A 14,194-nucleotide genomic window follows, 5' to 3' on the forward strand; every position below is an offset into this window, starting at 1 on the left:
TTAAAGGGCTTGTTCCAAAGCTGGGATCTCTTTATTTTAATCAGTAAATCTCTAAGAAAAAACTCACATCTCATAAAGAGATATGCACTTCGAAAAATCTAAAGCCCTTCTATTCAGTGGCTGCAAAAGAGTATTTACTACACTTGAACTCACTGTTTTTTAAAATCGCTGAACATTAACAGGAAATTTTCACCTTTTTTCATAGATCTTAAACATCCTCAAACAACCACAAAGCACATTTTTACTTTTTGCTTATTAAGTAATCCATTTAATCCACACAATCAAAATTTAATGATATTCACTTATATAGTATTTTTTAAAAGACATTATGATCAATTAAATGGGCACTGAACATCTGATAATCATGATGTGGTCAGAACAAATGGAATTCTTATTATACCCAGACCAGTAAGGTCATTTGGCAGCTGGATTCTTGTGACCATTTCAGTAGACCATGGGGCAGGCTAATTCAGGTACTCCCCAGAGCTGAAACCAGTGTGGGGGATATTTGCATAATTTATCTTACAATTTTTTTTCCCCCACAGTGTGCCTTGGTCCAAATGATCTCGTATCAGGAGAAGAACTTTAGATGATTCTTTGATCCATTATTAGACAAAACCACATGCAGTTGGGTGCATGCAGAACTCTTTTCTCTGATACTGGACAGAGTTGGATTTCTTTTCTCAATGGAGTAAACAGATAATCCGTTTTCAAAGGGCTTTATTGTTAAGTCTGGTCAATGTTATCTTCACATGTTCTCTTAAAGGTAGAAGAGGAGGGCTTCATTTGGGAGCATTGGAAAAGATAAGCAGTTATAAGCACTAAGGGAAAGGGACAGGAGAAATCAATTTTGGAGAGCACTATAGAACCTTATTTTTAATGGTGACTTTTCCAAGGAGAAAAGTTTTAAAATCTTCATATAAATGATAGTAGTTGCTCCTTTTCAGTGTGATGGTTTAATATAATTTAAAAAATAATGAAGGAAATAAAACCATCATCTTATTTCAATTTTGGCATTCTTAGATTCAACAAATAAATCATTTAATTTTAGGTGTTTCTACATTTATGAGCTTCAAATCTGAGATTAGATATGTTTTCTTTATTTTTAATGGTATAAGAATAGATAATAAAACTGCAAAATCTTACAGATGTGATTCAGAATTTGTGTATTCTATCTTCACCTGAAATATGAATCTTCTCTATGATAGCAGCCTTAGTATTAAGCTGAGTTATTTGATTTTAATTGAATATATAAAATATCTACTATTGCCTCAATATGGGGAAACTCCCAGTGTGAGATCTTTATCCTTCAATTATATTAAAATAAGCTGTAACTTAATTATTAGCTAAAAATAATACTAACATTTACATAGCCATTACTTTACTCCAGGTACTGTACTGAATACTTTAGAATTATCACAACTATTTTAGGTCGGAGGTACTAAGATAATTTGGAAAGGATAGCTCTAGTAGTTGGAGAGATGAGGAAAGATGAAGAGGGGGGCACTAGAGTAGTGTCTTGAAGGAAGAGAAGGACTCTTAAGAGGAAGAGATAAAGAGGGAATACATTCCAGACAGGGAGATGACAGTCAATGCAATTTCCTTTCCTTTAAGATGAACATGTTGGAATTTTGTTCTCTAAGGTTCTTTCTGTAAGGATGCGGTTCCCGCAAAACAAGAGAAGGGAATTGTAAGGGTCCTTTAAATGGGAGGTGCCACAACACAACAGGAGATTTGAGTGGCCCAGAAGTATTCTCTGTGGATATAGGACTGCCCTGTGGGTGGGATCCTGGCCATATTGAGATAGCTTCGTAATGGCTGAGGGCTCTCTCGCTGACTGGCTGTGTGTGTGTGACCTCACAGGCCCTTTATAAGCCCACTGCAGACAGCAGTCGCTCTCTTTAACCTGGTGCTCTTTAACCTGGCTCTCTAACCTGGGATAGCCAAGCCAAGCAGATGGAGCTGTGAGAGGTAAGAAGTTAACAAGTCAGGGCATCAAGTCAGGGCATTATGTGAGTAGGTATAATAAAGGCTTTTAAGATTACACGTGGCTGTTCTTGAGCGTGCTACTGGTCATTAAACTACTATTCAAGAGATCATGGCCAGAGACCTTTGAAAGCCTCAGAGGAGGTGAGCTGGGTAGAATTGACACTGCAAAGGTCAGTGGTCAAAGGTACTCTGTTGGGCCTAGGACAGACTGGTAATAGTAACTGTCAGGAGGGCATGTTACATCTTTCCATCAAGAAAATTCGACCTATAAATTTTTTTTCCTGTTAATGGCCTTTACTAAAGGTGAGCAGATAAATCTGATCTATGACTATTTTAATCCATAGGATTTAGTGCCAAACTAGGAGTTTTTTGTTCAATCATTTTTAAGACTCTTCATGCCCCTAGTTTAGCATTTTCACAGTAAAGATACTGGAGTGATTTGCCATTTTCTTCTACAGCTCACTTTACAGAAGAGTAAACTGAGAAAAATAGGGTTAATTGACTTGCCAAGATCACAGAGCTAGTAAGTGTCTGAGGACAGATTTGAATTCAGGAAGAGGGATCTTTCTGATTCTAAGTCCAGTGTTGTAGCCAATGCAACATCTAGAAATAAAATATTTTGAAGATACTAAAACAGAGTGAGTAAAAGAATTTGGATTGATGCCATTTTAAATGTTCATCAAAGGAGGGAGTTCTTGCTTTTAAAGAAAAGAATTTAAAACAACATTGCTAGAATAAAATTAGCATTTAAGTTACCTCATAAATATGTTGTACTAATGGTCCAACTTCTTCTTCTTTGTGGGGCTCCTCTTCAGGCTCCCAATTATGAATTGGCAGAACAATCTGTGGTGGATGGGAAACTCTGTAATGTAAGCATCACAAATAATTCAATGAAGATAATGAAGATCATCATCACTATCATCCATCCATTCATTCAACAAACATTCACTGAGAACTTAAAATGTATATAAGCACTGAACACAAAGCATTGGGTCAGGCTATAACCTATACAAAAATTGATAAAATCTACAGTTCCCTCAAGGAAATTACATTTCAGTAGTATTAATAACACACAAACACACATCCATCCATCTATTTATCTATCTATATCTATGTATGTATCTCCATGAATCTAATTAGATCATAAGTTTCTCCAGGACAGGGAACATTTTTTTTTTGCCTTTTTTAATATCCCCAGAACTTGCACAATGCCACACACATAGTAGGTATTTAATAAAGGCTTACTGATTGACTACCTGTGCAATTAAATCTCTATCTGTGCAATGATCTGTACTGGGAACTAAGATTAAAAAAATTTTAGACAAAATTCAGTACCAACTTAGTTGTGTGACCTTGAATAAGTCATTTAACCCTATTTGCCTCAGTTTCCTTATCTGTAAAATGAGCTGGAGACAGAAATGTCAAAACACTTCAGTATTTTTGACAAGAAAATCCCAAACAGAATAACAGAGAATTGGACACAGTTTAAATGACTCCCCAATAAGAAAAAAATCAACATGGTAGATAGAAAGTTGGTCTCAAAGCCAGCTGGAATTAGGTTCAAATCCCACCTCTAACAGTCAGTAGCCATCTTACCCCAGAGAGACTCCAATTTCTCAATGTTCTGGTCATGTCCCTAAAGTTGAAGACGGCCTAATTTATATTGTTAGAATTCCTTTATTCATTTTTTTTTTTGCTAACAATGAATCATGAGTTCTTATTTGCATCCTAAATATACCCACAAATATATGTAGGTGTACTTAGGATGGCAATATGGTATTCACATACATATTTTTGTCTGTGTGTAAGTTTGCTCAAGTATACATGCTTCAGAACTTCCAGCATCTGAGATTTTGACTGTCTTGGTCAATTTTTCCTTCATAACCTGGATTACAACCTCTTGACACATTAGTAGATGGTTTAATGAGTTGTTATGGCCCCCATCTGATGGTAGAACTTCTCATAATTTAACTGGGCTGGTTCTAAAAGGAAAGACCAGGAAGTCTGTTTCTGAGTCCACTTCAGAAATCTTTCTAAGGCCTGATAAGAGTTTGCATTCAGTCGGTGTTGCCCTTAAGAAATCGAGGTTATTTTTATACTAAAATATGACCCTAATAAAGGGCTTTACTAGCAGAAGTCTAGCTAAGGTTGAAAAGAAAACAATATCCAGGCATTCAAAAAATACATGTGTCCCAAGAAGAAGACAGAAAATGGTGGGGCAAGATGATAGAAGAAGCTCTCTGTTCCTGACTTTTCAGGGTTCTTTGGGTGTTTTATTTTATATCATAAGGCCTAGACCCAGAACCAGAGTGAGAAGATCTGGACAAAACCTAGTTGAATATTCCAAAAGTGTCTTGCTAACAACTTGAGAGTATGAGACAGGAATCAATGTTATTTAACAAAATAATTTGGGAAGTGATATTATATAGTACTATTTTCACATATCATATGTTTATCCACAGCATGGAATATGGACATAGAGTGAATGGAAATGGAGTATAATTCTATTATTTCTTTTTTTATATACTTAATTCTATTATTTCTTATCATCATCTGTTTATCAGTGATTAGATAGTGAAAGTATTGATCATTCAGGGCAAGTGAAGGATGGTTATTTTTGTCAAAACCCATAGTAAATTGAAGCCTCCATAGAAATACTTTTAATAAATTGATCATTTTTTTTTTCAGCAAGCTGAGCTTGTATTTAATAAAAAATAATAAAAAAAGAAAGCACAAGAAGAAGAATTCCTAGACCTTCAGATAGAAGTAGTTCTAAAGGAAATGATCTCTTTTGGCCATCAATCATTTTGGCCTCTTAAGGGGAGCTAGTAATCAACTTAGTCTCCCAAAAATTCAAATCTTATTCTCTCTTCTGGATAATCCATGTTCAAAGAAAGAACAAAAAGTGTTTTAAACTGAATTCTGTCCCTCAGGCAAATCACTTAATAGAAGCAACATGGTGTAGTTGATAGTGTCCTGGATGGGAGTAACAAAGACCTAGAATCCTGTGTATGATACTTACTAGTTGTATAACACTGGCCAAGTCATCTAACTATTCTCTGTGTCAGTATCCTTATCTATAATGTGAGGAAATTGTACTTAATGGACTATAGTGTTTCTTCTAGTTCTGAGTCTGGGTTGCAATGCTTTCTATATGCTTCTATTTCTTTTCTGAAAAATTACAAATTTTCTGAGACAGAGATTGGGAAAAATTCAAATTCTTTTAGTTGAAAGTAGTTAAGCAAAGTGATTTCCTTGTAGTGTGGGGTCATATACAATTTCTTCTAATATTCCACAGAAATGTCGGTTAATTCTAAAGAAATTGCATAAAAATGCACTGTGGGAGTGCTCAGTGATAACTATTCCAGGGGATTACTTTCTCTTTGCCAACAGTAATTATTTATCATTTCAGGTGCCAGATGTTGAGTCAAGGATGCAAGTTCAAATCTTGACTCTCCTATTTTCAACCTACATAATCTCAGGTAAGTAACTTTACTACTCTTTGCTTGAGATTCCTCATTTAAAAAGTGAATGGGTTGAATTACATAGCCTCACAAGTTTGATAATCCAAGTTTAAGACCTATCATCATAAAGAAGGAGCTTTAAGAAATAACCTCTTTGCCTACTACAGTTATTTCATTTAAATGTCTAAATACTTTATAAAAGATCTTTGAATTTGGGAACAAGAAAGGACATTAGAAATAATTGACTGAAACTCCCTCATTTGATAGAAAACCCGAGGTCCAGGAAAGTGATGATGACCAGTCCTTTTAGGGAAAGACAAAGTCCTTGAGATAATGGACCACTGTCGCTACGGGGATTTTAATAGTTTCCCTACTAACACCTTGGTGACCTGACCAATTTGGCAGCAAAATGTTTAGGCCAGGTGCTAATGCCAGTATTTATGGTAGAATCTCTGGAAAACTTTCATTGGAAGGAGTAAATCTGGATCTATGTGCACAAATGATGGGGTTCACTATAAATGTCTACTATCATCTAATTTAAGTAGGTTTTTATTGCTGCATGGCAATTTTTTATCTCCGTAAATGTTTCACTGGGCCTCTAAATCACATTCTCCACAACAGCTATTTTAATGTTGCCTTTCTCTAAAGTTCCTAGCTCTATCTACCTTCCCCAATGAGCAAGTGAAGTTTGTGACTCTATACCTTTGAATGTCCTTACCTCCCTTCTGGAAATCTTACAGTTTCAGAGGAACAAGTGACCCTTGTCTTAACGGAGGTCACCCTCTTCATCTGTACTTCTAATCTCAACCCCTCCTCTTATCTCTGTGAATCTGCTCCATCAATCATCCCTATTATCAGTCTCTTCTCAGGTACCCTTTATTTCTCCTTCATTTGCTGTACAATTTCCTAGATAGATTAAAAGTTTACATTTGTTTTCTTTGTTTACCACCAATCAGAGTTTTTCTCCCAAATCTCTTAATAATCTGTTTTCTGTTATCACCACTCTACTGAATAAGCTTTATCTAGCTTATTAATGATTATGTTATCAATAGACTGCATCTCCCCCCAAGCTTCCATCTTTATTTTCCTTGACCTTTCTGAAGCATTTTGGAACTGGAAGTGCCATTCTTCTACTTTTTGTTCCATGAGACTACATAATTATAGTCCACATTCCTACTTTTTTTGTTGTCCCTTTCTGGTCTCCTTTTATTGGTTGCTCATGCTCCTCCTACTCTTTAAACCTTTTCCAAGGTATACTTCTTTTCTCTTGTCTCATATTTCTTTCCATGTATCTCTGTTTCCATCATATTCTCTCTCTCCCCCTCCCTCCCTCCCTCCCCTCTCTGTGTCTCTGTCTTTCTCTCTTAGTGTGTGTGTGTGTATCTCTGTCGCCGTGTGTGGGTGTATGCTTGTGTGTGTGTGTGTGTGTGTATGTGTGTGTGTGTGTGTGTGGTGTGTGTGTGTCTGTCTGTCTCTCTTAAACAGAATCTATCTATGAGCAAGGTCTGGCTCATATCTATTTTTATATCCCCAACATCTTGATTTTATTGCTTGATTGTAGCAAGTACTTCATAAATATTTGTTAAATTGGGATCTCTGTTGAAAAAAAGGTTTCCTTTCCCTAGATTGAATGAAATTGTTATAGGGGGAGGCATAGTTTTCCAAAGATTATCCCACATCTACTGACTATTTTGAGAAGGAGGAATATAATTGATGATTAAGATCAGATTTACTTCCAAAAATTCTAACAGCCCATGGAAGAGTCATCCTTGTGTACTGACCCAAATGCAGATGGAATCATCATCAGAAATCAATTTAACAGATGATTTTTTTTTGTCCATGACAACTCACAACCAATGTCAATGAAGTCATTGCAAGATTTGAGTCTATAATGGAGGAAATTCCTGCACAAATCAAAGCACCAATCATTGAAATCTAATATTTAGATTTGAAAGGGGTCTTAGAGATCACTTAGCTCAATCCATAACCTAAACATGAATTTTGTTCACATATCAAGCCTTTGCTTATAGATATCCATGGCTGGGAAAATAATCACCCAGATTTTGATGGCCAGGAAAACAGTCACCTGTAAGAAGGTTCATTCCATTTTTGTAAAGCTCTATTTTTTCTTTTTTTAAAAATTGAACTGAAATCTCCCTTTCAGAGCCATGAAGAGAAGTCTATTTCTTCTTCCATCTGGTAGCCCTCTATAAGTCTGAAGTCTATCATGTTCCTTCTGAACTGTCTATTTCAGGTTATTTCTTTTGAAGGGTGTCATGAGTTTAAGGTCCCTTACTATCTTCTTCCAGGTCACCTTATTCTGGATATAGTCTTGCTAGTCAATGCTGCTTGAAAAATGCAGCACCCAGAATTAGACATACCATTCCAGAGAAGAGTTGAGAGAGGGATGATGACATTCCACACTAGTCTTGTTCATCCAGTTAAAATCGTTTTACCTGCCTGTCTCTTCCTACTGGTGATTCTTGTGCTTGTAGACCACTCCTTCCCTAAGATCTTCTTTCATGTGAATTGCTTTCTCATCATGTATTTTAGTCTGTAATCTACTGCAGTATTACCCAGTATTTCTAAGGCTCACAATGTCAAGAATTCAGTATAGAGCTGTATTTAAAACACTGAGCAGAGATTATCTAGTTTCGAATTAAGCTGGTGAGTTCCTTCAAAAGTAGAATCCACATTTGGCTCAGAAAAACACATAGATACATGAAGAAATCTTCTAATCTATTGTTTAAGATAGTGTCTGAATTCAACAACAACAAGAAGACAATATACTTGCTGAAGACCTAAAAGGTTGGCTTTTTCTATAAATCAAGCATATAAGATACACTTATACATTACCTTTTAATTCCTAGAACAATGCAACATTTTGACAAATTCTTTCTCTGCCAATGTTGACATTTGGAGGGAAAGATTTTACTTTGAAAATGACTCCCCAAAGAGAAAGAAAATGGCTAAGAAGAACTTTCAAACCTTCTTAGGTTTGGAAGTTAGATCAGTAATGTAAATGACCATATTTCTATAATGAAATTTATATGGGATGACACTAGAGCTATTATCACAAAGGGAGTGGTTCCATGTCCCCCCATAAAGAAGTAAGTCACATTGGTAACAAGCAGACAATTGTATATATTTACCCCAGAAGTTCAATATAAGAACAAAAAGGGAATATTTTGCATTAAGTCTTAACTTAATTGCCCTTGGCTCACTTCACCCAGAAAATTTCTCTCTCCAATTTGCAATAGGAAACATTTCATTTTAAGTCAAGTTAAGAAACTGAGATTTATTGTACTTTGAGTCCCAACTTTTGAATAAATCTTCTATGTGTGAAAAGTACAAAAAGATCACTAATAATAAGGTAGCAAAGTATAATGCCTTACTATGTTTTTCTCATCGCAAATCTAAGAAATTATTAAATATCTAAAGTTAGCTTTAAAATGTAATGAAAATGGTAATTAGTGGTATATAAGGATTATCCCTAAGTGGTATTTATTAAGTTACTGTGATTTTTTTTTAATGAAGAATAAAATTGATCCACTTAAAAATTCATTTTCTTTTTTTTTTACCTTACATGTGGTATAGATTTAGAATGTGTAAATCAAGCTCTAATGATCCAGTTCCTCTAGCTCATATCTCACATTTGATTGCTCAATCAACGAACAAGACCATAACGTAATTTCAGCTATGCTAAAATTGTTATAAGACCTACATCAAAATTTTGTTGTTGTTCAGTCATTTCAATTTGGTTTGACTCTTAGTGACTCCATTTTGGATTTTTTGGTAAGATACTGTACTGTTTTGCCATTTCCTTCTCTAGCTCATTTTACTTGAACTAAATACAGATAGAATCAGCATCAGAATGCAAGTGAACAGATGAAATTCCTTTTTCCCATGACAATTTATAACATGTCAATGAAGTCATTGGAAGACTTGGATCTTCCTTGAGAGTTTCTACATAGCTCATAGCACAAATACTTGATATTTAATATTTAGATTTAGATTAAATATTTGCAAGAGGTCTTAGAAATCATTTAGTTCAATCCCTTATGAAAACATGAATCTTGTTTACCTATCTAGTATTTGCTTAAAAATGTATAAGGCTAAGAAAATCACCATCCCCAAGAAAGTCCACTCCAGTTTTGGAAAGCTATGTTTTTAAGAAGTTTTTTCATTGTTTCTTTACTGTAGGGAGCTAAAAAATCTGCAATTAAATGTCTCTTCTACTCTTTGTTATAGGATTAACAGAAGATGTAAATATACAAAAGAACTGAATAGACAATTTATAATATGAGAACTCACTTCATTATTATATTTTTTTCATTTTTATGAATTTTTGTGCTCAGATATGTGATATATGTCCAGATATTATATAACTATAATTTATTACTTACCCTCTTATCTCTACTTGGGCCATAGCACTAACATTGATTTGCAGGCTCACGGAATTGCTATCTGGATTATCCTTGTTGGAACTAAAATATAGATACAACAAAGTTAATAATTATGCTAAAGAATAGTAACTACACAATAGAGTCCATATATTTTAAATCAACAATGACAAATGGCATGAGTATTTAAAAAAACTTATTTGAAAATTAAAGTATTTTTTAAGGATCAAGTACCCATTACACACACACACACACACACACACACACACACACACACATGATTTTTCTGAAAACACTATAAATGTCAGGAAGTGAATTAATCTTTGGAATTTTGCTTGGAAAATGACTAGATTGAGTTTGCCTCCCAGGATCTACTAGGCAGATACTTTCATAATTTTTTCTATTGTCTATTAAACAAGAGATTTTCCAGTCAACATTTGTTTTTTATTCTAATGGCACAGATAACCCCCCAAAAGTACAATCAAAATAAAGTGATCTGGAAAACATGATATTATCTACTCTCCTTACAGTAAATTTACTTTTCATGATCCAGTAATCTCTGGCTCTGAATTCAGAGTACCTGATTCTAGTAGTAAAAGCACCTATCTCCCACAATTGTCATCAAAATAAAATAAGATACAAATAAAGCACTTGGCAAATGCTATATGAATGTCAACTATTGTTGTCTCACTACTTGTGGGACATTCATCATCATAAACTTCCTGGGTCTCAGTTTCCTAGTCTGTAAAAATGGGTGGCTTGGACAATATGGTTACAGGGGTCATCTAGATCCTGTTTCTTGAGTTAATATCCTCTCTATACCCCCTGTGGTTATATGGGGAATGTGAACTTCTGAGTATATTAAGTTATAAAAAGAAGCCAGGTTGGGTTGGAAAAACTGCCAGATAACAGAGCAATGAATTGTCCATGAAGTGTTTCAAGGATCTCAATTGGAAAAATTCACTTTTTGTAATTAAAAAATAATGGTAAAATCATTGTTATATTTGCTGATACTTTCTCAATTGATGTTGGGGAAAATGTTCCCCCTACCCACCATTTAATTAAAAATGGCTATATTTAACATTCAAAGCTACAAAGAACATAGGTCTTATAAAATTAGAGCATTAACTGAACCAAATATATGTATTTCCTATTGTTGTTTTTCAGTTTTTCAGTGTCTAACTTTTCATGACTCCATTTGGATTTTTCCTGCCAGAGATACTGGAGTAGTTTGTCATTTACTTCTCCAGCTCACTGTATAGATGAGAAAACTGAGGTAAACAGGGTTAAGTGACTTGCCCAGGGTCACACAGCTACAAAGTGTCTGAAGCCAGATTTGAACTCTGGTCATTTCTGACTACAGGTCCTGACACTCTACCCACATCTAGCTTTCCTAATTTATTTCCTACCATGCATTAGAGTTAATATATTATTTACATTCTGCAACTACTTCTGCAGAGTGAGAATGTCTTACAATCTGGATATTCTCCAGGGAGAGCTACTTTCTATTGGATTCCAAGATTAGAAACAATGATTCAGTGAAAAATGGTATAGGATTGAACTCCCAAAGAATAGAGTTTCATCTGGTGAGCTTTTTAAAGCTCTATAAATTTAGAAACTGGGAAGAATTGGATAAAATTCAATAGAAACTCTTAAAAGGTCATCAAAATGTGCTTCCTTTGGTTCTTTCAATTATTTAAATTTTTTTTAACATCCTGATTGATCACATGTACTGATAACTACAAACTATATAACTACAAACACACATGGAAAACCAGAAATGGGCAGATGGCAGTTTCAGTTTCCATAATGGGCTGGCACTGGAATAAGCCTGGAGGGACTTGTTCACCACTGTTTGAATCCTATTGCCATAGTGGTCTATTATGATCACATCTGGGGAGTATAGAAAGGTTGCTTTTTCAAGCACATCCTTGGGAATGACTAACCACTGAAAAGTATTTGAATGATTCTGCTGGATGCAGGCTTTGTGGTTCTGAGTTTCTTATAAAGTCTTAGGCAATGGTTTGATGTGCAAACTTGAGTCTTCTAAGGAATAGCTAGCTATACTTTTTTTCTTCTATTTCCTTGTTAGTGGAAAACATGGGGATTGAATTATAAGAGCAATGTTTATGTGCATAAGTGTGTATTTAAGTGGTGTCATTTCCAATTATTTTAATGAGCAAAACTATTCATTATCTACAGTATTTTCTTTTTTTAAATAATAGCTTTTTATTTTCAAAATATATGCAAAAATAATATTTAACATTCACCCTTGCAAAACTTTGTGTTCCAAATTGTTTTCTCCCTCTATTTTCCCCTATTCCTCCCCCTAGACAGCAAGTAATCCAATATATGTTAAGCATGTGTAATTCTCCTATACTATATATGATAATATAAACAGGTATCAGGTATGGAACCCATTTTTAAAACATGAAGTATATATTGGCTTTTTAGAAATACAATAAAGTAAATCAAAGCCCTGAAAACTAAATTTTCTGCTTCTCTATCCAAATCAATTGTATGATATTTTGCAGTATAGAATTTCTAGAGAAGTTTGTGCTGAATCCAGTAGTTCTTAATAAAATCTCCTCATGAGAAAAGAACCGCAATTAATATATACAGTTTGTATGCTTTCTTGACCGCTCTCTGAACAGCAAGCCTCCCTTGCTAATACTGCTGTTACATTAAACAAGTAATCCATCATTGTCTATGATATGGTGCTATTTATACTTTATGCTCTAAGAAAATTAATGGTGAACTTCCTCTATAGGAACACATCCTGATGTATGCCAAGGATAAATATGTTTTTCACTTATTCTTCTAATGAAAGCACATTTCCTCCTTCTTCTCCATTTACTATTTCCTTTTTGTTCCTCTGTCTTTGTCTCTCTGTCTCTATCTCTATTTCTTTCTATATGTCTCTCTTTCCCTCCTTCCTTCCTTCCCTCTTAATGAAAACACGAAACCTTTTAAGATTCTTAACCTTTTTAATTATATTCGCCAATAGAACCAGCATTTCATCTATAACTCCTCTTTTGGCAAAGAAAAAATGGATAAGGTGATCACATGGGTCTGTTATAAACAGGAGACTCTCCTACATAGGGAAGAAAAGACTTTCATGAATCATAGAGCAAACGCAGCAGGAAGCCCTTTTACTCAAACATTTGGTAACCAAAAAGTGCTCCAAGTTAATGACTCTGAAAGCCAGTTTTCCTCTAGCAGGGGACTGGGATTCCATATGTGGGGATCAGCATTCAAGAGTGCCCCCCTTAAGAGTTGAAATTTGATTTTGAGTATATCTGTTTGACTTCAGGTTTGGATGGATTTGTTTAAGCTAAAATTAAACCATTTCACTGCAATCTTATTTGCATCTTTGAGATCTATCAGAATAGTAGATTGCAGAGGATTCATTTGTCTCATGACGATTAAATCTACAAGTGATTTTCTGGATTCAAAATGTATCTTTGGACATTGTCTTTTTCTGTGCTTTATAATTCCTAGAATATGAGTCACAGACCTGGAAAGTTACATAATCCAACTTCCATTTCACAGATGAAGAGATTGAGGACCCATAACTAGGAAGAGAGTAAAGATAATAGAATTCAGATTTCTTGGGCAGGGGTCCTGTATGTGTGTGTATGTGTTTAATAATTCCATGGTTGTTAATATCATGTTTATTTTTTTTCAAGATAATTATTGATGGTAATACATTGGTACAGCATTTAAGGAAGAAAGAAAAATCAAGACAGATTCTTTAAGATGAAAATGAATATGAAAAGAATATTATGTTTTCAGTTTTTTATTTAGTACTGATTAGTGCAACAATGACAACAAAGGACAACTTTCTACAAAAAGGCATTGGGGAAGGCTTCTAGAATCAAGAATCCTAAAATCAGTGTCCTAGATTCATCATTCAATCAGCCCTACTAACTGCACAGCTTGTAATATGCAAATGCTGCAGTAATAAGTGAGAAAGAAGGATAAATTAATTTTCTTTTTTTTTTTCTTAATGGAAGCTCTATTTGTTTGTTTTTCAATTGTAGACAATTAATTGAGTGCAGTAAAAAAAACAAACAAGCAAAAAAAAACAGTTCATGATATAACCAGGGGATAAACTGCAGTATTATATGTGGCATTTTCTGGACTTAGATTAGAAATGCAGGTTTCCTTATACACGCTAACGATGCATGCTGATAAACGGTGAATGCTCACTCTCTGTATTTGATCACCAAGAGAGTACAAATAAGAGCTAATGACAACAGGAAGAATTTAGGTTAAATGTAGGAAGATCTTACTGACATCCATTGGAAAGGGAATATAAAATGAAGTATACTATTC

At 34.6% G+C, this 14,194-nt stretch overlaps 1 protein-coding gene across 1 annotated transcript in view; it reads right to left on the reverse strand.

Moving 5' to 3' along the window:
- ITGA8 (integrin subunit alpha 8) overlaps positions 1-14,194 on the reverse strand; it is a 213,656-nt gene that overhangs the window by 61,838 nt on the left and 137,624 nt on the right. The window contains exons 23-24 of the mRNA XM_074266669.1: positions 9,860-9,940; positions 2,746-2,851 (exon numbers count right to left, since the gene is read on the reverse strand). Of these exons, the coding sequence (XP_074122770.1) occupies positions 2,746-2,851; positions 9,860-9,940 (187 nt within the window). The remainder of the gene's footprint in view (positions 1-2,745; positions 2,852-9,859; positions 9,941-14,194) is intronic.

The sequence above is a fragment of the Sminthopsis crassicaudata genome, chromosome 5, assembly GCF_048593235.1.
Source record: "Sminthopsis crassicaudata isolate SCR6 chromosome 5, ASM4859323v1, whole genome shotgun sequence".
Taxonomy (NCBI): Eukaryota; Metazoa; Chordata; class Mammalia; order Dasyuromorphia; family Dasyuridae; genus Sminthopsis; species Sminthopsis crassicaudata.